Consider the following 25,736-nt stretch of genomic DNA (forward strand, 5'->3'; position numbering starts at 1 on the left):
CCTTAAGCTGAAAACAATAGAGGAGACAATTAATGAAAAGAGAAAAGCCAGATTAGCATTCATTTATTCATTCATTTGGTGAGTGAGTGGCTTAGCTGGTTTGCTGCCTTGGCATACTTCCATGCTATTATTTCACTGATACATATATTCCTTCAAAATTCACAAGCTATTGCTTCAGGCTTACATGATCAAATTGTCTGACATTTATCCAGATATGTTTGCAAATACATATCCTTTGTGGAAAAACAAGAACAATGAAATCATTTTAAAAACTTTTTCCCACTTATTCATTCCCAAACATCCTTGTTTCATTTTTATTTTTTTAATACCATCATAAAAACTGCAGTGGGCATTGTCACACTAATTTCTTTGGCAAAAATGCAGGAAAGCTTTTTCCAACATGATTAGACCTAAATATATAAACTTACCACCCAATTTCAGCTGTGCAAGATTATTGTGATACATCTGACTTAATTTCAACACACACACACACACACACACACACAGAGAGAGAGAGAGAGAGAATCTGCCCTTTTCTTCCTAGCGTAGAGGCTGGTTCCCATTGAAAACAGCAATCACAACACTAAAAGCAGAGTGTGAAAGGTAAAAAGTGCTTTGCATCACTGATCATTCACATACTAACTGAAAACAAGTGAATCACATATTTTCTTTTTGCAGTAACATTAATTTCCTCCTGCTTCTCTCTTTCTCTCACTCTCTCCCCTCTGTCCATCCCTTGCTTGCCACCCATTCTTTTTCTGGATTCCATAGGTCCTGTCTTGACAACTCCAGAAGAAAATAACAAAGGCGACACAGAGCAAGCTATGTTCTACACAGAGTTGTGGTTTGTGATACTAATGGCGATCCTTGCCTTGATCCTCCTAGCAATTTTCCTGTCTCTAATTCTACAGAGGAAAATAAACAAGCATCTGTATTCACGGGAAAGGCCTCCTTTAGTCTCAGTTCAAAAGAGAATGTCACCAATGAATGTCTATTCACAAGGAGAAACCCACATGGTATGGTGCTCTGCCAATGTTTTGCAAATGGATTTCCTGTGAAGAGATGCCCTGTATTAGAATAGGAGGGGGCAGATTTGTGGGCCAATGTGGATACACCCATAGATACCATAAAAAACCAACACAATATAAATCACATCCATATTTGCAAGACATCTAAAATACCCTTTGAATGACAACAACTAAGGGCAAACTAGTGCTACTAATATAGCAGTGGCTCTTAAACTCCATTATGACTGTGGAATCATTTCCCACATATCACTTCCATAGCAAGGCAGGAAAAAAACATGCTTTATTTATTTACCAAATAAAAAATAAGGCTGTCCAAGTTAAAAGTCTCTTTATTCCAGCAGCTGAGCAGGTTAAAAAACACATGCTTAAAGCATTATTCTGCCAGAAATAGATGATCTGTGTTGCCCTCTCTCTTGCCATAATGCACCAGAACGCACAACTTAATTATGTGTTTCTCTTAAAATGTGAGGTGAGGAAATGCAATGTGCAGGTAAATGTTTCATTTTCACAGCTTGTGCCCATATTAGAAAGCATTTTAAGGAATTCAGCAAGTCGATCATTTTTATTTAAACATCTAGGGCTTGCCAGTAGACGGTTAAGACCACTCCTCAAGCACTTCTTAAGTTTGGGGCTCAAATGAATATCTTAAAGGGAAACATTTGCATTCCAGAAATAGTCCCAAGTTGCCTAGACCTGCTGTTTTCAGCAAAGTTTCTACAATGACTCAGGTGTGATCTTAAAGGCTGATTTAGGATTTCTTTGAACAATTTTACTGAGGTTTCTAAAAGAAAGTCTGAGCTTTGGAAACAGAATTCTTTGCTCACTGAATTTATGACTTGTCACATATAATGAAACCAGATATCGGCAGCACCAAACATTGTAGAGTTTGTTTTGAAAGGTATGTCACAAGTAATACATCAAGAATACGTACATCTTCATACAGCACTATAAGATGTCCAATGTGAAGAAGCAAAAGGAGTGGAGGTCGCAACAGCTCAGCAATTAAAGACAGCAAAGCAATCAGCTTTGTCTTTAAAGCTGATTGTCCAGGTTCGAGACTGTCCAGGTTTGAGCCACAGGATGGAGTGATTCCCCTTCTTGCCCCAGCTCCTGTCCACCTAGCAGTTCAAAAACATGAGAATAGATAAATGAGTACCACTTTGGTGGGAAGGTAATAGAGTTATGTGCGCCTTGGCATATAGTCATGCTGGCCACATGATGGTGGAAATTGTCTTTGGATAATCCTGACTCCCTTACTAAGAAATAGAAATGAGCAACCCCTTCTAGAGTCAGACACTTCTGGAAACGAGAAAACATTACTTTTTAGAGAGGCGTACATAAGCCAGAACCTGTTTTTCCTACCACATCTCAGGTCAAAGTGAAGAAAATTAGAATTTTTAGCAAGAAAGTTATAAACACAAATATTATGACAATCAAGGTACCATCTCCTGTGGAATAACTTCTACCTCCTCATGCCTAAAATGTCTTCAACAGATGATAAGTGTTTATTGCCAGCCACATTATGGACACAGCCCTGGCTCACTTTTAAAAGATATCTTCAAGAGATAAGAAAATTAATGCACAAGTTAGTAAGAAACTTGGAGGCTTTTTCTTTATTCATTTGAATATTTTATCTCTCTCTTCTTCATATAAAAGCACTTAAGGCTACTAAAAGGATAATTCAAGTTGAATTAAAAGTACAACTACCATTAAAAGTAAAATATCTACAGCCCTTAAAAAATTGGATGATACTTTAGATCTGTGATGGTGAACCTGTTGCCCGCATGCAACAGGTGGCACGTGGACCTATCTCTACTGGCATGCAAGCTATTGCCCTAGCTCAGCTCCAGCACACGTGTGTGTGCTGACCAGCTGATTTTTGGATGGCCACGACCAACCACCCCTGGATGCCAGATAAGTACAGCCTTGCGCAGAAGCTCTGGGAGGACCTTTTTGGCCTCTCGAGGACCTGCATGGGGTGGCAGGAGAGGTCATTTTTTGCCTCCCTGGGCTCCATGAAAGCCTCTGAAACATGGGGAGGACAAAAAACAGGCCTACTGGGCCCACCGGAAGTCAGGAAACAGGCCATTTCCACCCTATGGAGGGCATATTTTTTGCCCTCTCCAGGCTCCAAGAAAGCCTCTGGAGCCTGGGGAGGGAGAAAAATGGACCTACCAGGCCCACCAGAAATCGGGAAATGGGCCGTTTCCGGCCTCTGGAGGCTTCAGAAGGCCTGTTAGGCCCAAAGTGGGGAACAGGGCATCTTGTGCACATGTGCAAATGGGGGGAAATGTACATGCGCAGGGCAGCGCAGGGCAAGGGGGGCATTCAATTATTGGTGTGGGCATGGACATGTGTGCTTTTGGCACCCAAGGAAAAAGGGGTTCACCATCACTGCTCTAGATATGATGATAAAACCTTTGGGAGCATAATAATGAGAGCAGGTTATTTGTAATTTAGGATTTCAGTTCCTCAGACATAATTATTTTGGAACCCTAAAGTTATACTCAATTAAACAGAAGGATTTTTTAAAAATCTCTTTGTGCCGGACTGGCAATGCTCTAACAAACTTTAACCAAGCAAGAAACAGAAATTTCTCTAAATCAGACGTTTAACTATTGCTAGGCTAAATTACAAGGGAAGCTTCAGAATCAGAATCTTGTCTCAAACCTCAAACACCTATAGTTTTAACCCCAGTCCTTATGCTTCCTTCCTCCAATTTTATAAAAACCAGCAACAAAATACTAATTGTCACTAATGACAGTGTAAGATAAAACTCCATTTTAAACTGTGTGTACAGATTCTATCCAATAGGTTTTGGCCATATCAGAAGAGACTCTCTTGGTCTGAGTTTATACAAAGTGTCTACTTCTATTGTACCTGTCCACTGGTGCCCCTTTCCACCTACATTTCCCCCCAAAACCTAGCCACTCTAGTATAAAAAGTTGTGTCTGACTCTAGTGGGAGATACTCACCTTTATTTCTCAGCCAAAGGATCCAACATTGTCTGAACACATTTCCATGATCATGTGGCCATCACTACGCGCCACCCTATGCTAAAGATAGACATTTGTGGGTGTACATCTGAGCCAAGCTATTTGTTAAAAAGAGCTACATACATTCACTATAATCCACTATCTAATTTCTTCTCTAAGGCAGTCAACAATTGGGGAACATTTATACAGTGATACCTCCTCTTACAAACGCCTCGTCATACAAACTTTTCGAGATACAAACCCGGGATTTAAGATTTTTTTTGCCTCTTCTTACAAACTATTTTCACCTTACAAACCCACCACTGCCGCTGGGATGCCCTGCCTCCGGACTTTCGTTGCCAGCGAAGCACCCGTTTTTGCGCTGCTGGGATTACCCTGAGGCTCCCCTCCATGGGAAACCCCTCCGGACTTCCATGTTTTGTGATGCTGCAGGGGAATCCCAGCATCGCAAAAATGGGCACTTCGCAGAGGTCCAGAGATGGGGTTTCGAGGACTTCGGTGTTTTTGCGATGCTGCAATTTCACTGATGCTCCCTTCACTGGGAAACCCCACCTCCGGACTTCCGTTGCCAGCGAAGCGCTCGTTTTTGCAATGCTGGGATTCCCCTGCAGCATCGCAAAAACACAGAAGTCCAGAGGTGGGATTTCCCATGGAGGGGAGCCTCAGGGGAATCCCAGCAGCGCAAAAATGGGCGCTTCGGCTGGCAAAAGGGGTGAATTTTGGGCTTGCACGCATTAATCGCTTTTCCATTGGTTCCTATGGGAAACATTGTTTCGTCTTACAAACCTTTCACCTTAAGAACCTGATCCCGGAACCAATTAAGTTTGTAAGACAAGGTATCACTGTATTTCAAAAATGTTTCACTTTCTCATCCCTTCAGCTTTTCTGGTATGGTAATGGTGGTGGTTGTTTTGTCTTCTGCTTTAGAAGATCTGAAGTGCTCTTCTTGTTCTGCCTTCTAACTTTCACACTTTCTCTACCTGCCTTCACTTCCCCCCTGTTATTTCCTATACCTATGATGTTTTACTTCTTTCCCTGATAACTTGCAACACCAGCCTCCTTTTGCTACTTCTTTACAAGTCCCTGTTATCTCATCTTCACAAGTATCAGCGAGCTCCGATAAGGTAAGCTTTTGCAATGCATATGTCTGCATAAACATTTGAGAAAGATACCTTTCTAACTGCCAGGAAGTCTCTCTTTCTCTCGCTCTCTGTGCCACCTCCCCATTAGATTGAAAGAGTAGCTCTGTTTTATTATCCTTTTCAAGGTCACACAGCATACAGTGCTGATAATTGTCAGCGCTGCTTTTACATCTAACTCAATTACTGTGTGGAATTCGGAACACGACCACAGCAGTCCCATACAAATGCTAGGCAAATTTGTCAGTGAAAACAACAAATTGGCTTTCAGTCAGCATAAGCCTTTACTGCTAACAGCTTTCCTTTCTTTTACATCTTATTTTGTGGGAGGGTGGGTGCAGGTGGGGAGACTCCATAATGGGGCAATAAGACACTGCAGATCAGAAAGACTTTATGTGACAATATTGGAATTTTATGAGCCTCCTCACTGACCTTCTGGATTACTCAGTATAAGCCCTTGTTGATGCCTAACCTACAAGAGAAAATGTGTTTTAGCACCTGAATTATTACAAAAGTAACACTTTTCTTCCCTTTAAATCTCAGTTTGAGAGGGTGGCTGATACATCGGAGTCATCCCGTAGCGTCACACTCAAAAGCTACACAATGCACTTGGAGGTAGTGAACTCTATTGGGCAAAGCAAGTTTGCAAACATTGACCATCTTGAATTTTTTGGCATGGGTTTCATTCGTTTGCTGTGTGGCATTTTGGAATTTCTGAAATTAGTTGGATATGATTCCGAGTATAATTTTGGTCATGGAGTGGGGATGGGGGAGGAAACAGCTGGACAAATGAAGAGTCTTTTGGTTTTATGTTCTGTAATAACATAAAACTAGGGACCCAGGGGAAGAGCCTTCTCTGTGGCGGCCCCGACCCTCTGGAACCAACTCCCCCCAGAGATCAGAGTTGCCCCCACCCTCCTTGCCTTTCGTAAGCTCCTTAAAACCCACCTCTGTCGTCAGACATGGGGGAATTGAGATATTCCTTTCCCCTAGGCTTATAAAATTTATGCTTGGTATGTCTGTATGTATGATTGGTTTCTTAAATTAGGGTTTTTAAATTTAACTTAAACTTAAATATTAGATTTGTTTATTTTGTCTTATTGTCGTTAGCCGCCCCAAGTCTACGGAGAGGGGCGGCATACAAATCTAATAAATAAATAAATAAATAAATAAATGAGCAATGCAACCAAGTCCGCTTACCTTTGATGACTGAAAATTAACCTGCTATGCCAGTCTTCATAATATAACTCTTAAAGCACAAAGCATTGGTAATCTATGAGCAGATAGTTAAACTTCTCAGTGTTGCAGACCAAGAGGGTCTCCTTAGACTGGATTGGCAATCCTGCTAGTGATATGTGTGTCTTGCATGCTGAAGTCAAACCTGCAATGCTACATTGCAGAAGACTATGGTTCCCTTGGGGAACAATAACTGGAGGGATAATTGACGTACATGATAGCATTTGTAAACTCTGCTGAAATATAGCCTTGTCTATACGCAGCGATGGGCTATGAGCTGGAACGCTAAATTGCGCTTGCCGCCACGGCTCCTAAGTTCTTGCAGGACCAGCACGATTTTGCTGCTGCACCTGGGAGGTAGCAAAATTGCACCCGTGTTTTGGCAGTTTTTACCTGCGGCTCCATGTGCAATTTTGCTATCTCCACAGGTGCAGCAACAAAATCACGCTAGTCCTGCAAGAACTTATGAGCCATGGCGGCAAGCGCAATTTAGCGTTCCGACTCATAGCCCACCGCTGTCTATATGGTCATCAATTAAGAAAGGTGTACAACAAGGGTGTCAAACTGAAGGTCCATGGGCCAAATCTGCCCATGGGGTGTTTAGATATGGCTTGTGGGGCTGCCCTGGAAACAGTGAAGGACTAGCCCATAGTGCCTCTGCCAGATAAAATAGCTGCGACAGCCTCCTGCCACTCTCTGCCATCAAAGATGGAGCTTAGGGGGCTACTAATCTGGCATTTTCGCTGGCAGAGGGCAGCAGGAGGCCGTCATAGCTGAAAACAGAGCTCGGGACCCCGTTTTCGCTGGCAGAGCACTTAGGCCACAGCAGATGCCCCTGACATAAGTGACATTAAGCTAGCTATGCCCACCCTGGCCATGCCCACCCCAGTCCCTAAAGTCAAATGCAATCCTGAATGAAATTGAGTTTTTGCCAGCAGAGAACAGAAGCCCCCGACATGATGTTAAGTTGGCCACACCCACCCCAGTCCCTGAAGTCAAAAGCAACCCTGATGCAGCACTCAATGAAATCAAGTTTGATATCCCTTGTCTACAATAAGGAAAAGTTCTTAGGGCAGTTATGGTGAACCTATGGCAGGGTGCCACTGGTGGCACATAGAATCATATCTGCTAGCATGGGAGTTGTTGCCCTAGCTCAGCTCCAATGTGCATGTGTGTGATGGACAGCTGATTTTTGGCTCACACAGAGACTCTGGGAGGAGGTTTTTGGCTTCCAGAGAAGTCTTTGGAGCCTGGGAAGGGCGAAACATGAGCCTACTGGGTCCACCAGAAGTTGGGAAACAAGCCAGAAAGTCTCTGGGGAGTGGGAGAAGCTGTTTTCGCCCTCTCCGGGCATTGAATTATGGATGTGGGCACTTGCACATGTGCGATAGCGCACTCTCACACTTTTTCAGCACCCGAAGAAAAAAAGGTTTGCCATCACTGCCTTAGGGAAAGTGTGATATGAGGATGCCTTGGTTCTTAAAAGTTTTTTAAAAATGTTTCTTTCCTTCTATTCCTAGGGAATGTCAGATACAAAAATTCCAGGACCAGCATCACCTTTGAGCATGCACAGCAGTGGAAACATTTCTGTCCTTCAGGGGCCAAGCCAAAGCCAGATAGAGGATAGGTTTTCCCAAGATTCCCTGCATCGAAGTGTCAGTCAGCTCATTGAAGCATCTGAGAAAAAGTCCTCGATAGAAGACACTGTATGGGATGCCATTATTCATGGCCATGACAGCAATTTGGTAAGTCAATTTACAAAGACAACTGATTAGCTTCAAATACTAACATACCATAATTGCACAATCTTCGTTAACAAATGCCAATCATGCTGAGTAACCAAAAGGTAAAACGAGACCAATGGCCTTTGTGGGTATTAATATTAATTTGTGTGAATGTGCTAAGTCATCCAGCGCTTTTCAGCTATTCTGAACTTTACTACTTTAAGGCAGGCAAGCACAATTAGTGACCAGAAACTGTGCAAGCTGCAACCCATAATAGGCTTAAAAAATCAATCTGTTGGGGAAAAGGGTTTATTCTCCTACTAATAAAATATGCAGTGTATATGCACATTTAGCAAAGCATGTTGAGTTGTGCTCTAAGATAGGTATACAAATCTTTTAAATAAATAAAATGCCCCCGAGAGTGAAGCAATGTTATCCTAATGCTATTATTTATTTATTTATTTATTTATTTATTGGACTTGTATGTCGCCCCTCTCTGAAGACTCGGGGCTGCTCAATACATATTAAAAAAAAATGCATAACATTTCAGGTCCAATTAATTAAATATATAATCTAAAACTTAAAACCCTAAAAAACCAGTCATTCTCATTCAATCATAAAATTGTATGATAAGCATATAAGTTAAGTCCATTTAATTTTGACTGTTTTGTCTGCAAAACCTATTAGGCTTTGGACCTTCACCTGCAACCCTGTCTGTGATAAATATTATCGCCTATCCTACTGATAGCATTTTTTTTTTTTGCTCAGGTGCCAAAATGCAATGCCCTCCCCCTCCTGTGCTGCCTCTCCTCCACCACCACCCCGCATATATGCAGGCCTCATTGAAGCCTCTGAACTTCTGGTAGGCCTGTTGGGCTGTTTTTCACCACCCATAAGCTCCAGAGGCTTTCCTAAAGCCTGGGGAGGGCAAAAACGGCCTCCCCTGCCCTCCAGAAGGCCAAAATTCAACTGGCCACCACCCTGGAGCTAACATAGGGCAATACCTCATGTGCCCTCAGATATAGCTCCATGTGCCACCTGTGACACACATGCCATAAGTTCCCCATCACAGCCCTATCTTATACAGCGGTTTTCTCAGCCAGGGGCGTAAAGACCTATCTACAAAGAGAGTGCAAATTTGGGAAACCAAATTTAATAACCATCTTTGATTTTAAGAGCTCATAGCTGCATTCAGAGTGGTCCAGTGGCCTAGAGGTAGAATGCTCGTTTCAGTCAGGAGGCTGTGAGATCAATCCTAGGTAGTGGCAGATATTTCTCTCTCTCAGCACAGTGAGTAAATCCCAGCAACCGGTTAGGTCCCACAGTTTGCCTTCTCCGGGTCCCGTTGGCCAAACAATGTCATCTGGTGGGACCCAGGGGAAGAGCCTTCTGTGTGGCAGCCCCAGACCTCTAGAATCAGCTTCCTCCAGATATTCGCACTGCCCCCACCCTCCTCACCTTTCGCAAGAGTCTGAAGACTCATTTGTCACCAGGCATGGGACAACTAGATCAAGCCCCCTTCCCCTGTCTATGAGATGTAATGTGTGGTTGTGAATGAGTTGGTTGACTGATTTTAATTATATATGGGATTTTTAGTAGTAATTTTAATTATTAGATTTGTTGTCATGCTGTTCCTTTTATATTCTGTAAGCCGCCCCGAGTGTTCAGAGATTGGCGGCATACAAATCTAATAAAATAATAATAATAATAATAATAATAATAATAATAATCATCATCATCATCATCATCATCATCATCATCTTCATCATCTGCTGCTGACTCTGCATTGACAACAGGAAGAGCATCTGGACAGTAAACACTCAGCTCCATTCAGTTGCCTTGACTCCACCTCAATGCAAGGGATTACGGGGTCATTAAAAAACTATTAATAATAATAACTGCATTCAGTGTTTGCATATTTTTTGAATTTTCTGATATTTAGGGAAAAGGCAAACAATGAATTTCAGTGCGTCAGGTTGGTCTTTTACTTAAGTAAATTATAGGATTAAGCAGCAATAAAAACTTTATTGATTTTAAAGATAGCCTGAATGAGATCTCAATGTCTTTATTTTGTAACTCTTATCTTCTTAAAATTGCTTTATTTTAGTGTGCGGATGATGAAGATCTTGTGAGCACTATCAAAAGCTTCAGTACTGTCACCAAACCACACACATCATTTCCTGATACACACTTATAAGTTATTTAGGACTGTTGCCACAGAATAGATAACATGGAAAGCCTTGAATATTTTTCTTTGTAGTCATTATGAAGTAATGCTTCTGAAATTTTTCTAGTGTTTATGAATTACATCTTGAACTGTAAGTATGTGAACGCTATTTTCTTTTTATCAAAACTTAGAAGCTTTTTATTGTAATAAAAAAGTCTAGAGCAAATGTATTTATTTGAGAGGTACATATTATTAATTTTTTAACTGCATTTTGTGGCAAATAGTGCTACACAAGTTCATTGCAGGAACTGATCAGATAAAATGGTGAAAAAGTAAAAGTCTTACATACAAATTTAGCATAGGCAGGAAATTAGGGAACAATATTGAACTCTTCACAAAAATTAATTACTGAAAAGCTTTAATTAGTGAGAAATTAAGATAATCAACAATCTTATTAAAACAATTTAAGAGTACATAGAAGAAATGCTTAATTATACTTTATTATGATATTATGCTTCAATTAGTTTCCTTTTGCTATACAGCCACTCAGTGAAATCTTCAGTGAAATAATTATAAGATATAATTATAAGTTATAGATAGGGGGAAAGTAACCAAAATGTAAATGTATAGCTGTTCTCTCTTGACTTCCCCATGCTTACATACCGTGTTGCCCCAAAAATAAGACATATCCCGAAAGTAAGGCATGTCAGAGGTTTTGCAGAATTTGCTAATATAAGGCACCCCCCGAAAATAAGGCGTAGTCAAGTTTACATACGGTACAGTGGAAAAACATACGGTACCATTCAAAGCTGTTCATAGCAGTACCGTAATAATGTGGCGTCCCCTGCTGGCCCCTTCCATCGCTTTGTACCGTCCAGTACAGCAGACAGTCTGCTGCTGTCTCACCGCCATTACAGTCTCCACTACAGTGCATAGACTGTAGTTCCTCTGGTGGCCAGAAGCTGCAATAGCGGGAGTATACTGTTGTACCATATAAGTGTCGTTGTTTGTGTGTGTGGGTGCCTTACTGACAGGTACCGTACCGTAATCAGTGTACCGTACGGTACACTTTCTTTGGGGGTGTCAGCTTTTCTGCCTGTGAATTTGTCTTATTTGAGAAATATAAGGCACCCCCCCGAAAATAAGACGTAGCACAACTTTTGGAGCAAAAATTAATATAAGACAGTGTCTTATTTTCGGGGAAACACGGTAGTAAAATATGCTTGTGTGGGAAAATATTTTGTATTAGTAATAAGCTTAATTGAATATTTTTTCTCCTCCCTGTAGCCAATATTCTTTATTGTTCTGCTAATTCTGATACTCACATGATCCCATGTCAAATGCCATACTTTGTAATAAAAATCACGACATTTCTATAAGTGGAAATATACCTATTAGTCCCATATTAACACTATGGCCATGGCCACATATGTAGTCCTCTGTGGCAAAGAATATTTGAAGCCTGGGAAGTTCAGAAGCAGACCATTGTGCAGGCAAATATGTACCTCAGAAGACAAAGCCACTGTGAAGCTCTGGTGCCCCGATAGAAAAAAGGCTGACAAATTTGAATCAACAGCGCTCGGAACTGTAAAAAGCAGAGTTGTGAGGAATAAGATTTCTGCAAGTGGTCAAAATATAACTACCATATTTTTCAGAGTATAAGACATACTGGAGTATAAGATACACTTTAGTTTTTCGGGAGGAAAATAGGGAAAAGAATTTGCTTACCAGGTATTCATCTGGCTAGCGTCCTTAGTCTGGGCAGCTTTAGCACATTATTTTAGCCCCTGGTTAGGGCTTAAAAAAAACTCTGAGAGAGTAACAATGAAAGAGCTTGCAAGCCAGTAAGAACTGGGAACATCATTAGCACCTGGAAAGAAAACAGTAGGAGCAAGTAGAGTAATGGAAAAAACCCTGCAAAGACTTAGGGCTTGGAAAACATTCTTCTTCACAGAGAGTAACAATGAAAGAGCTTGCAAGCCAGTAAGAGCTGGGAACATTGTTAGCACCAGGTTAGGGCTGGAAAGAAACCTATTCGGAGCAAGTTAGACCAATGAAAAAAGCCCTGCAAAGCCCTGGAAAACATTCTTCACAGAGAGAAACAATGAAAGAGCCGGCAAGGTAAGAGCTGGGAAGACTGTTAGCAGCTAGTTAGGGCTTGGGGAGGGGGAGCTACATTCAGAGTATAAGTCACACCCTAATTATCAACCTCTTTTAGGAAAGAAAAACGTGTCTTATACACTGAAAAATATGGCAGATCTTTCTTTTCTAAGGGCACCAAAGACAAACCTGTGCAGCGTAGGGTGGCGCAGCAGGTAGTGTGCTGTACTGCAGGCCACTGAAGCTGACTGTAGATCTGAAGGCCAGTGGTTCAAATCTCTTCACCGGCTCAAGGTTGACTCAGCCTTCCATCCTTCTGCGGTGGGTAAAATGAGGACCCGGATTGTGGGGGCAATATGCTGACTCTGTTAAAAAGTGCTATTGCTAACATGTTGTAAGCCACCCTGAGTCTAAGGAGAAAGGCGGCATAAAAATCGAATAGATAAATAAAATAAATAAATACTTATCAGGGTGTTAATACAGGTAGTTCTTAATTTACAAGAGTTTTAGTGACTGCTCAAAGTTAGAACAGCACTTCTCTGCGATGCCTTTCCCAAACAAGCAGCATGACAGGGAGAAAAAGAAGCCTTTTTTCCTTTTTTTTAAATTCCAAAGGAACTAGTAAAAACACTTACTTTCTGAGGAAAGAAAGAAGGGATAAGGAGATAGTGAAAGACAGCCGAAGGTTGACCACGCATCCTAACCAACGTTGAGGACTGACCCAAAAGCGGGGTGATTGACAGAACACAATCTTTTATACCACGGACTCAGTCCTCATTGGTTGATGGACGAGGTCAACCCACGCTGGCTGCTATCTCCACCCTCCATGGAGAAAAGGGACTTTATGACCATTTTTCACTCTTAAAACCATTGCAGCATCCTTAAGGTCATGTGATTAAAATTCAGCCACTTGTCAAGTGACTGAATTTATTTATGACGGTTGCAGCATCCTGGAGTCAAGTGATCACCTCTTGCAACTTTCTGATAGATAAAGATTATGAGAAAGCCAGATTCACTTAATGACCATGTGGCTAATGTAACAACTGTGGCGATTCTCTTAACAAATGTGGCAAGACAAGTCCTAAAATGGGGCAAAACTCAATTAACAAAATTCTCAATTATCAAGGAAATTTTGGGGCTCAATTGTGGTTGTAAGTCGAGGACTACCTGTACAGAATTTAAAATGTGTGCATTATCATTTCTTAATATTCATATCAAGACTGATCCTTCACAATCAGAAATGTAATATACTGTCAAGCTGCAGGATATGGTCTCAAATTAAAAAAATGATTTTAATTTTGTTTCATTGTATCTCCTTTATATTGATCGATTATATTATTTGTTCCACAATATATAGCCAAATGTTGTTAGCACATAGCTGTGAATAAACATCAGCGCACAGTTGCCTAACTTTTTCTGTTTCATAAGAAAATAACTTGCATCTTTAGGAACATGTAAAGTATCTGAAGCATAAAGTCACTTACCTTTGACTAAATAAGGTGAATCAGTCCTGATGTCCCTTTCAGTTATCAAACAAAGAACTATTGAACTATTTTCAAAAAGGTTTATGAAAGCTGTTTTGAGTTAAGCCAAGTGTAATCAAGCAAGATGGTAAACAATACGGCAGAACATATAAAATTCAAATGACAAGTGTTCATTTTAAGAAAAACCAACAGCAGCCACAGATAGTAAAATTTAAAATGTCTGGAAATTTTAAATCCTTATTATGCATTGTATAATTCACATTAAAGTGACGGGTTTTTATTCTTAATTGTAAAGTCATTTGGAGACAGTGGGAGCTGCAACTCTCACTTTGCACCTATCACACTCTGTGGAAGATGGGTTTTTTTAAGGGTTTATTTTGGCAGGGAGGGGACTCAAATATAACTGAATAGCATCTGCAGTGTTATAAGATTTGTATCTTATAACGGGGCAGGCTTCTAATTTTGTATGTTTTATTCTATGTTAGTGGTGTTACATTGATACAAAATCTAAGTATTCAATAAAGAATATTGAAGGATTGAATATAAGTCTGACTTTGGGATAACATCTTTCAATCCTTGCCCTCTTTTTATTTGGCAAAAAAAGGAATAATTATCTACTTAAAAATATGCTTATGGTTTCTGAAAAGTGTACAATAAAACATTATAAAGTCGCCTGTATTGTGTTTCTGCAAGACTCAGTAGAATCCTAGTTTTCTTCCAACTTTAGCATATGCAACTGAGGACATTCAAGGCTGTATCATTAAAGATCTGTAGGAAACCAGAGATCTGTAAGATAATGTAATTTGACTGGACCGAGGGGCAAAGGAAAAAGCAAGAAGAAATCTCAAAGACTGCTTCTTATGCCTTTGCCAAAGGATTAAAAGACACTTTTATGCATAGGTATTGCTCCTAGAAATATTGGGAAGCTTGTCTAAAAATTCCAGTTTTTTTCAACTGCGCAGACATAAAGAGATTTCTTAATTCTATATAGTGGTTATAAGAAGTGAAATTCTCTATAAACGTTTGGTCCATAACTAGGTAATTTGCAATAGTAAAGATTAATACAGTATCTGTTAAGAAAGTAATTTGAGTTCTCTTTGTGGAAAATAATAGCATGCTTTGGGTTTTTTCTTTCTCTTACTGATTTTGACTAAACCAAACACAGAAACGTTGTAGAATTTGTGCCATGTCTCAGAATAGCAGGCTCCACTTGCAAGCAGCTGGCACATGGAGCATCGTAAAATGCAAGAAACCACTTAAGAGAGCAATTACTAATGGCTTGGAAAGTGTGGTCCATCTTTCTAGGAGTAATCTACTGATGTGATTGTAATTAAAAGGAATGTACAGAATGACTACATTCTCCATATATTTTAATATTTGATAAATATCTGCAAAGTAATGTTTTATAGTAGCTTTAACAAGACATTTAGAATTTCAATTTGGTTAAGTCAACACATTGAAGCATGAGATGATATACAAAGTTTATTAATACTAATAAAAATTGGTGGCACAGCAGAAAAAGCAAGACATAAAATAAAGCACCCTAACTCTTCCCATTATTGTTTTCAACATGGAAACCACACTGAAAGTATGAATTGCTCTATAGATAGACCACAAAGTTTAAATACGTAGCATGTTTGTAACCAAGATTAGGAAACAGTTACAAGAAAAATGGTAGTGCATGCCAGCCTGTATTAAACAAAGCTTGAAAACGTCTGTACCAGAACTGGACTTCACATAGACAGTTACAGAAAGTTAACACCAATCTTGAGTAGTTCAAAAATGCTTCCATTGATTGTGCTATGAAGCCAGGGTTTTTTAAGCAGCTTTCTCTATCTGGTGACCTTCCAGAGAAATTAGATTCAACGCCCATAATTCCCCATAACTGAGCCAGCCTGCTCAACAGAATTACTGAAGTTTAAGTCTAACTTATCGAAAGAAACACCAGGATTGGAAGGATGATATGTCTAGAACAGGCAACTTGGCAAATTTAAGACTTGTGGACTTCAACTCCCAGAATTCTGGCAGTTGAAATCTACAAGTCTTAAAGTTGCCAAGTTTGAAGACCTCTGGTCCAGAATGTGTTTCTTTATCCTGCCTGATTCAAACTCAAGTTCATCTTCAATTAGAAAGATACAAATTTAGATCCACAAATGTGAAATTCGTCAAGTTTAGTGAGAAACGTTCAATATACATGTGGGATATAGAATTTTATTTTCACAAGGTATAATCCTGGCAAGATGAGTCACTTTTCTTATGCCTTGGAGAAACTGTTGTCTTTGTAGGAGATGGGGAAGCTGTTCCAAATACTTCAGAACTTCCTTCCGTGATGTTTGGTGAGGATATCACAAGATGCGGCCCTTTCTTTCTTCCAAGGAAACCCGCTCCTTCAAATCCACTCTTCCTTTTGCAGTCTGCTTTGGTTTCATTGTCTTCATCATTTCCTCTTTTTTTCAATTCTAATATGCTTTCAGACACTTTCTGAAGTTCAGTTCCCCCATCTGGCATTCTGGCCATTCTTATCTCAAGTGCTAAGGCTGCAGCTTTTTTGTCAATCACGTTTTCACCGATTCTTTTCCCTTCTGCCTGTACAGGACTCCAGCTGCCATTCTGAGGAACAGCTTTGTCTACCATGGTTTTACTTAAGTTAAAAGGCTGAATTTCCCTGTAGCTGTGAAAACTTTCTGTCCGGCGGGCTCGGGCTAGTAAGGGGCTCTCCCTATATGGCCGTATGGAGCCATATGTAGCGGTTTCATGGATTGTTTCCCGGTGCTGTAACTGGAGGCTGGAAACATGTAAAGTTTTTTAAGTAATTAAATTAATAAACTGAGCATGTCAATTTGAACCAAACTTACGAACTAGAAATTTGGATTATTTTTATTTTCATGCAGAAATCATAAATTATTCATTATTGCTTGGGATCATTACTATATGGATAAGCATATTACATAATTCACACCCTAGGAATTCTTTATATGGTATCTCTTCTGCACAGTTTGAAAAATATTAGAATACAGTGGTACCTCTACTTATGAACTTAATTCGTTCCGTGACCAGGTTCTTAAGTAGAAAAGTATGTAAGAAGCATTTTTTTCCCATAGGAATCAATGTAAAAGCAAATAATGCATCCGATTGAGGAAACCACAGGGAGGGTGGAGTCTCTGTTTCTTCCCAGGAGATACCTAGAGAGGCCCCATGGGGGCTTCTCCCTGCCTTTTCCGGCCCACTTTCCTCCCAGGAGATTCTTAGAGAGGCCCCATGGAGGCTTCTCCCTGCCTTTTCCGGTTACAATTTCGAGGCTCAGGTTTGTAAGTGGAAAATGTTTCTGGAGAAGAGGCAAAAAAAATCTTGAACACCCGGTTCTTTAGAAAAGTTTGTAAGTAGAGACGTTCTTAGGTAGAGGTACCACTGTATTACGTTTTAAGTAAACAGCGTGATAAAATGAAGTTTTACACAAGGAAAAATCTAGCTTAAATCTTGCCATCCACATAAATGCAAACATAATTTATAAAGCTTACCTGGAGCCTGATTCACGCAGTCGGTTTTGCTGGACTACTGAAGTAGCTGGACTGATATTGGGGGTTGCACAGCGAGAGGTGCTTAGATCACACTGATCCAGAAGTTTAAGCAATTCCTCTTCAGTAGGACCACCCACATCTTGGAAACAGAAGACAGATCCACATATACATTAAGAAACTATAACAAATTAACTTAGCATTTTTACCTAATATGCACTAAAGAGTTTAATACACTGTGTTCATAGCATAACTGTTTTATGCCACCCAGTCACTTACCTGTGTAATGGATGGTTATGAGAGACAGACAGACAGACAGACAGACAGACAGATGATGATAGGTACTGTAGGTAGATTATTAATCAAATAATCATGAATTCAAAAATAGCTTGCAATATATTCTCCTTTATATTTGCAATTTAAGAATAAGGTACAAAATGTCAAAATAAAATATGGAAGAAAGATACAAACACCATTCTTCCACTCCACCCCCCCAAAAATATTAAGTAATAAAAAACCGGGCTCAATTCAAGTTCTATTGAAAACTGTTGCGTACAAGACAACTAACCTTTTTCTTCACTTTTATTAACCATATCCATTGCTGTAGTTAGGTCCCACATCTGAATACTGCCATTAACGTGTCCTGTGAAGAGGTAACGCCGTGGTCTTGAACCCATTCTGCTGGATCCCTCACATTCGCGCACAGTAAAAGAGGAAATTGTAGTACAGTCAACTGCCTGAATTTCACATATCCTGTTGGGAGGAAAAAAGGACAGTAATATATCAATCACACTTTGTTAAAATAATGGGCCGTGCCATACGTATTCTCTCAAACAGATATAGACCTCCAAATTAACACTTACAAATAAGTACTGTGCCCATAAATTGTAATTGTACGTACATATTCACTTGAAAATAAGGCCATAATCACTTGGGCTCTAGAATCTCAAAATGCAAGAAAATCAGCCACAGATTCTACTAAATTTTAACCTAAAACTGTAATTTAGATTGCTAAATATTATATTTGTTACTATATACTGTTTTTTACCATTGTTGTAAGCCGCCCCGAGTCTGCGGAGAGGGGCGGCATATAAATCCAATAAATCTAATCTAATCTAATCTAAATGTTTGTGTAAGATTCTTTTCTGTTTTCCAAAGATTAGAGATTGTTCAAGCAAAGAATCCCTGAACCATCCCTGGTCAACTATGAAAAGGAAAAGTTCTCAAATGACTATTCTATATGCTTCTGCATTTATTAAGTCACAAGTTTAACAGTTAATTGGACACAACTAAGCATTTTCAAAGTGCATCATCAAACTGCCTTTAAAATTTGCCTGGAGTCTTAAACTCATACTATTTGTCTTTACAACATTCTTTGAGGCAAAAAAATGTCCTTTCTTTAAGCCAGGACCAATTCCATTACAGGTTAAGATAGACAAAAATGAAAAAGTTATTGACAGTTTAGCATGGCACACAATTATATCAAAGCTTATAAGGCATTTGCTTAATAGATTTGTTTGAGCTATAGTACCACGTCTCCCCCCAAAATAAGACCTTATCAGAAAATAAGCCCTAGCATGATTTTTCAGGATGCTTGTAAGCCCATCATTAAGTTATCCCCCCAAAATAAGCCCCAGTTGTTAAGATCGTCAGCCAAATGGATGCATTTAGTGCTGTATTTCCCCCAAAATAAGATCTAAGTGAAAAATAGGCCTTAGGGCTACAGCCCAGCACTGAGCTGTGAACTCTGGTTTGGGGATGCCTGTTATACTCAATGTAATATTTGCTTGTATGTCAAATTTCTCATAACTGACAGATATTCAATTCAATTCATACATCTCCACCCCATGTCCAGTCAGCGAAGCAGTGGAAGTGATGTGCCGGTGCCTGGAGGCTGTTGGGGACTGGATGGGTGTCAACAAACTCAAACTCAATCCAGACAAGACGGAGTGGCTGTGGGTTTTGCCTCCCAAGGACAATTCCATCTGTCCGTCCATTACCCTGGGGGGGGGGAACTACTGACCCCCTCAGAGAGGGTGCGCAACTTGGGCGTCCTCCTCGACCCACAGCTGACATTGGAACATCATCTTTCGGCTGTGGCGAGGAGGGCGTTTGCCCAGGTTCGCCTGGTGCACCAGTTGCGGCCCTATTTGGACAGGGAGTCATTGCTCCCAGTCACTCATGTCCTTATCACCTCGAGGTTCGATTACTGCAACGCTCTCTACATGGGGCTACCTCTGAAAAGTGTTCGGAAACTCCAGATCGTGCAGAACGCAGCTGCGAGAGCCATCGTGGGGCTTCCCAGATTCGCCCACGTTTCTACAACACTCCGTGGCCTGCATTGGCTGCCGATCAGTTTCCGGTCACAATTCAAAGTGTTGGTCATGACCTTTAAAGCCCTACATGGCATTGGACCAGAATACCTCCGGAACCGCCTGCTACCGCACGAATCCCAGCGGCCGATAAGGTCCCACAGAGTTGGCCTTCTCCGGGTCCCGTCGACTAAACAATGTCGTCTGGCGGGCCCCGGGGGAAGAGCCTTCTCTGTGGCGGCCCCGGCCCTCTGGAATCAACTCCCCCCGGAGATTAGAACTGCTCCCACCCTCCTTGTCTTCCGTAAACTACTTAAGACCCATCTATACCGCCAGGCATGGGGGATTTGAGACACCTTTCCCCCAGGCTTATTATAATTTATGTTTGGTATATATGTGCTGTTTGGTTTTTTAAATTGATAGGGTTTTTAGTTCTTTCTTAATATTAGATTTGTGCCTGTACAATATTGTTTTATCGCTTGTTGTGAGCCGCCCCGAGTCTTCGGAGAGGGGCGGCATACAAATCTAATAAATTATTATTATTATTATTATTATTATTATTATTATTATTATTATTATTAATTTGTATGCCGCCCCTCTCCGAAGACTCGGGGCGGCTATGCATAAGCATTCTGAAATTATCAACGTTTTTAATAAAACAGATATTTTATGTAAGTAAAACAGATATCTTGAATTTGCAAATTACTGGAAAAATACGATACTTCCATAGGTGACATCATTTTTTTAAACAATCTCAGTAAGTTAAAAAAACAACCTCAGTAAGTTAAAAAAAATGTTCATGCAAATTTACTGGAAGTGGAATTTCAATAGGCACTCAAAAACTATTCAGTGTCTACAGGCTATTCTGTAGTTAAGTGACCACCAGCTTTTCAGTACATTTCTGATGCCAACACATTATGGCTAAATACTGTAACAGTGTTAGTTGTCCAGCTATCCTAGCAGGTTTGATGAGTCATGATCAGTGTTTAGCTTAAGTAATGCCCATTTAAGGGTCTGGCCAAATTATAAAACATTCCCAATGTTTTATAATTTGGCCAGACCCTTAAATGGGCATCATATTAAAGCAAGCACAACCACTTTGAGATTCAAAGCTACTATTTCAATCATGCTAACTCAGGAATTCTGGGAATTGAAATCCACATATCATAGAAGAGCCAACTTTGCCTACCCCTGACTTAGCTTGATTTTAAAAACATTGTAATGTCTTGTAGCTTATGGTTAACTTATTGCAAAAAACTGTAATGTCCATGGTCTTGGGATCCACTGTTTCACAAGTATTTGTAGGGGAGTCTTTTAACTGATTTAGCTTTTTGGAATTGGCTAGCATGCTTCAATTAACCTGTTTCAATTGTAGAATACTGCAACTGTTGTCAGTCTATGGGGACAGAGAAGAAGAGAAGTTGGATTTACCTTGGGAAGACAAGCTTCTTTTTGCTTTGACTAGCTTTGCTTTTATGTGGTTGTTGCCCGATTACATGGTCATTGTCAAAGGGATCTTTTGAAAGCAAAAATAAATTTTTGTGAATGGGGAGCTTCATTTCTTACAGGGGAAAGGAAATGTATGCTTTTCATCAAGCCTAACTTTTTATTTATACATGTATGAAGAGGCCTATGGCCATGGTGGCTTAATTAAGAGTAATTTCTTTTTATTCCAAAATGGATGGATCCAGAGTAGTTCAAACAAAATGTGTTAAAAAAAAAAAGCTGTGTAACAAGGGATTGCATGTACTGCAAATTGCTACCATGGGAACAAATAACCAATACGATTTTCAGGATAAAATGAGCATATAGGAATGCAGGTTTAATTAACGTAAAGGACATGTGTTGATTAGACTATTCTATAATAATCAAAGAAAATGAGAAAAGTAAGAGATCAAAGTTTAACAGGCTTTAAATTACTACATTCAAATTTACCCAAATATAACATTAATTTTAAAAACTATATCCCATTTTCTTTCTAAGCCTACCTAGAACATTAAATCATGGTGATTTATAGTATATTATCTTACAATATTCAAATGTTATATTATTCAACTGATAATGAAGCTTCTAGCCACATTATAGCCATCTACTGTTATTTGCTTTAAAACTCACAAGTTTTAATAATTTAGATCAGTGATGGTGAACCTTTTTGTCGTTGCATGCCAAAAACGTGCATGCAATAGTGCACAATTGCACTCACACACATAATGCAGTGTGCATACCCCCATGCATACGCTCCCCATGTGTGTGACCTGTGCTCCCCCTGCCCCCACAAGACCCCCACATAGCCCCCATCTATGCACATGCAACTCTCCGCCCATGCGTGCACACCTGCCTCCGTGCATGGACGCATGTCTCCTGCATGCAACCCACTCCATATGCATGTCAGAGAGCCAAAAATCAGCTGACTGGTAGAAGGTGCGTGTACATGCACGGTGGAGCTAAACTGAGTCGACAGTTCACGCGCCCGCAGAGAGAGCTCTGTGTGCTATCTATGGCACGCATACCATAAGTTCACTATCATGGATCTAGAGGTTTGGAAAATGCACTCCTGATTAATTTCTCCAATGTTTCCTTATGATTGGTATTAGCAAAAACTTCAGAAGGGAAGGATTTAGGGGTAGGGATTTCTGACAGTCTCAAAATGGGTGAACAGTGCGGTCAGGCGGTAGGGAAAGCAAGTAGAAGGCTTGGCTGCATAGCTAGAGGTAAAACAAGCAGGGAGAGGGAGATTGTGATCCCGCTGTATAGAGCGCTGGTGAGACCACATTTGGAATACTGTGTTCAGTTCTGGAGACCTCACCTACAAAAAGATATCGATAAAATTGAACGGGTCCAAAGATGAACTACAAAAATGGTGGAAGGTCTTAAGCATAAAACTTATCAGGAAAGACCTAATGAACTCAATCTGTATAGTCTGGAGGACAGAAGAGAAAGGGGGGAAATGATCAAAACATTTAAATATGTTAAAGGGTTAAATAAGGTTCAGGAGGGAAGCGTTTTCAATAGGAAAGTGAACACAAGAACAAGGGGGCACAAACTGAAGTTAGTTGGGGGAGAGATCAGAAGCAACGTGATAAAATATTATTTTACTGAAAGAAGAGTAGATACTTGGAACAAACTTCCAGGAGACATGGTTGGCAAGTCCACAGTAACTGAATTTAAACATGCCTGGGATAAACATATATCCATCCTAAGATGAAATACAGGAAATAGTATAAGGGCAGATTAGATGGATCATGAGGTCTTTTTCTGTCATCAATCTTCTATGTTTCTATGATTTTATGAAATGAACATAGATACCATGTAGATTCATTCTACTTTTACTCATTACAAGATTAACCATTAAGAAAAGATGGGCTGCTTTGCATCTCACAGCCTGGAGGGGTAGAATGGCTTAACAATAAAATGGCTACCATGGTTATACTACTCTCTTTAAATAATACCCATGCATTGGTTGCCGATCAATTTCCGGTCACAATTCAAAGTGTTGGTTATGACCTATAAAGCCCTTCATGGCGTCGGACCAGAATATCTCTGAGACCGCCTTCTGCTGCACGAATCCCAGCGACCGATTAGGTCCCACAGAGTGGGCCTTCTCCGGGTCCCGTCAACTAAACAATGTCGGTTGACGGGCCCCAGGGAAAGAGCCTTGTCTGTGGTGGCCCAGACTCTCTGGAACCAGCTCCCCCCAGAGATTAGAACTGCCCCTACCCTCCTTGCCTTTCGTAAACTCCTCAAAACCTACCTTTGTCGTCAGGCATGGGGGAACTGAGATATTTCCCCCTGGCCTATACAATTTATGTATGGTATGTTTGTATGTATGTCTGCTTAATAATGGGTTTTTAAAAAATATTTTAAATTGTAAATTATTAGATTTGTCATGAACTGTTTTATTGTGATATGAGCTGCCCCGAGTCTACGAAGAGGGGCGGCATACAAATCTAATAAATGAATGAATGAATAAATGAATGAATGAATAAATAAATAAATAAAACCCATTTTTTTCAAAATTCACGTGGGGTGTTCTTTCTACAACTCTGGATTTTGCTTAACTTGAAATAACAAAACACTCTCCTTTAATTGAGAGAATTAAAAAACAATAACCAATTTTGTGAATTAATCAGTAGCATTGTAATTGCACAGCTTACCTTTTTCCAGTAGAAGAGAGTCTCACGAAAAGTTTGTTGGTGATGGGAACAACTTTTTGGATAAATACCTGTTGATCATCACGCTCGCCAAATGGACCTGGAAGAGGCCGCCAAAGAAAAAACATTGATTTTCAACTATATACAAGAGTTAGGTGAAATATTAAGTAAAGAACCATAGAGTTCTATGCATAAGTTGATAATTACTCCTGCAAAAGTTCTCAAACAACTACCCCAAAAGTACAGATTATAGTTCGATTTTGTCTTCCACGTACTAACTTTTTATGCTTCACCCATCTAATGCTCCCATTTCTCCATTTTAGATTTTCATGTTTGTACTTTTTATGTGTGAGTGTACATAATTGTTTTTTAAAATTGTGTACCTTTTATAACTCCTAAATTTGCATTACTTGTTTTCAATGTTCATTTCTTTATACCCTTTATACTATATTTAGATATTTTTTATCGTTATGCTTCTTTGTAATGGACATACCCTCACTTACTTTATGCTCGTCTGATTTAAATATTTTCCCTATAGTTTGGGGTTTGTTTCAGAAGCCTTTTACGGACGTTTGCCAATTCAGTGTAGCTGAGTGGAAGGAAATAGCCATGCACAAAAGATCCAGGTTTAATATCCATGTATGCCTACTCTTTCTTTGCACTGAGCATGAAGAACCAGTAAGAAGATAGGATTCCAGTATCCCTTAGAGAACAGGATTGGCATACCTATCCACATCCCAGAGTAAAATCTGAAGGGAGGTAAACATCTCCCTAAGGTTAAGCTCCTAAACCAGTATTCTAATCACTGCAGTTTACTGGAATGCTTCATTTACCTATATCATTTCCGGAAGAGTAACTTCCATGACTCTCAGTTTCCTCCAAGGACAAAATTTTGAACGATGCCAGAGGAGTGGATCCTGGCTGTGTTGAAATCATTCCTCTGAAACGTGTCACTGTCCATGTCCGGACATGATTATTATCAGCACACACTAGAAGGAAAATGACCATAAAAAGAAGCAGAAATTATCATTCAAATAGTGAGGTAGCAAAGTTTGCTGACGACACTAAATTGTTCCGGGTAGTGAAAAATGAAACTGATTGTCGGGAGCTCCAGAAGGATCTCTCAAAATTGAGTGAGTGGGCAACAAAGTGGCAAATGCATTTTAAACTATGCACATTGGGGCACATTGGGGCAAAGAACTCCAATTATACCTACTAATTGATGTGGACCAAACTTTCTGAGACAACCCAAGAAAGGGATCTTGGGGTTTTGGTGGACAGCTCAATGAAGATGTCAAGTCAGTGCACAGCAGCAGTAAAAAAAAGCAAATTCCATGCTTGGCATGATTAGGAAGGGAATCGAAAATAAGTCGGTAAGTGTTGTATTGCCTCTGTACAAATTGTTGGTGAGACCACACTTGGAGTACTGTGTACAGTTCTGGTCACCACACCTCAAGAAGGATATAATGGAACTGGAAAAAGGGCAAAAAAAGGGCAACAAGAATGATCAAGGGAATGGAGCACCTCCCTTACAAAACCAGGTTGCAACGCCTTGGTCTCTTCAGCCTTGAAAGACGGCGTTTAAGGGGTGTCTTGATCAAGGTGCATAAAATCATGCACGGGATAGAAAAGGTGGATAGAAAAAAAATATTTTCTCTATCACACAATACTAGGACAAGGGGAAACTCCCTAAAGCTCATAGGTAAGAAAGTGAGGACAAATAAAGGGAAATATTGGTTTATGGAATTCACTTCCAGAATTCACCGACAGCTGTGAGCCTTGACAGGCAGGATTAGATGGATTCATAGATTAGATAGATTCATGGATGCCAAGTGTATCGGTGGTTATTGAAACGGATGTCCATGTGCCGCCTCTATGTTGGTT

The 25,736-nt window shown here is 40.1% G+C and overlaps 2 protein-coding genes across 4 annotated transcripts in view; one reads left to right on the forward strand and one right to left on the reverse strand.

Annotated features, from left to right (window-relative positions):
* Nucleotides 1-10,320, forward strand: part of USH2A (usherin) — a 584,211-nt gene extending 573,891 nt beyond the window's left edge. The window contains exons 70-72 of the mRNA XM_070728574.1: nucleotides 772-1,016; nucleotides 7,920-8,144; nucleotides 10,231-10,320. Coding sequence (XP_070584675.1) covers nucleotides 772-1,016; nucleotides 7,920-8,144; nucleotides 10,231-10,320 — 560 coding nt within the window. The remainder of the gene's footprint in view (nucleotides 1-771; nucleotides 1,017-7,919; nucleotides 8,145-10,230) is intronic.
* A 5,023-nt stretch (nucleotides 10,321-15,343) lies between these two features.
* Nucleotides 15,344-25,736, reverse strand: part of KCTD3 (potassium channel tetramerization domain containing 3) — a 39,259-nt gene continuing 28,866 nt past the window's right edge. For all 3 annotated transcript variants that reach the window (XM_070734413.1, XM_070734414.1, XM_070734415.1), the window contains 5 exons: nucleotides 24,686-24,841; nucleotides 23,856-23,952; nucleotides 17,958-18,142; nucleotides 17,393-17,531; nucleotides 15,344-16,659 (listed from right to left, as the gene is read on the reverse strand). In XM_070734413.1, the coding sequence (XP_070590514.1) occupies nucleotides 16,092-16,659; nucleotides 17,393-17,531; nucleotides 17,958-18,142; nucleotides 23,856-23,952; nucleotides 24,686-24,841 (1,145 nt within the window). In that variant the 3' untranslated portion in view covers nucleotides 15,344-16,091. The remainder of the gene's footprint in view (nucleotides 16,660-17,392; nucleotides 17,532-17,957; nucleotides 18,143-23,855; nucleotides 23,953-24,685; nucleotides 24,842-25,736) is intronic.

Source organism: Erythrolamprus reginae, chromosome 1 (genome assembly GCF_031021105.1).
Source record: "Erythrolamprus reginae isolate rEryReg1 chromosome 1, rEryReg1.hap1, whole genome shotgun sequence".
NCBI classification, from domain to species: Eukaryota; Metazoa; Chordata; class Lepidosauria; order Squamata; family Dipsadidae; genus Erythrolamprus; species Erythrolamprus reginae.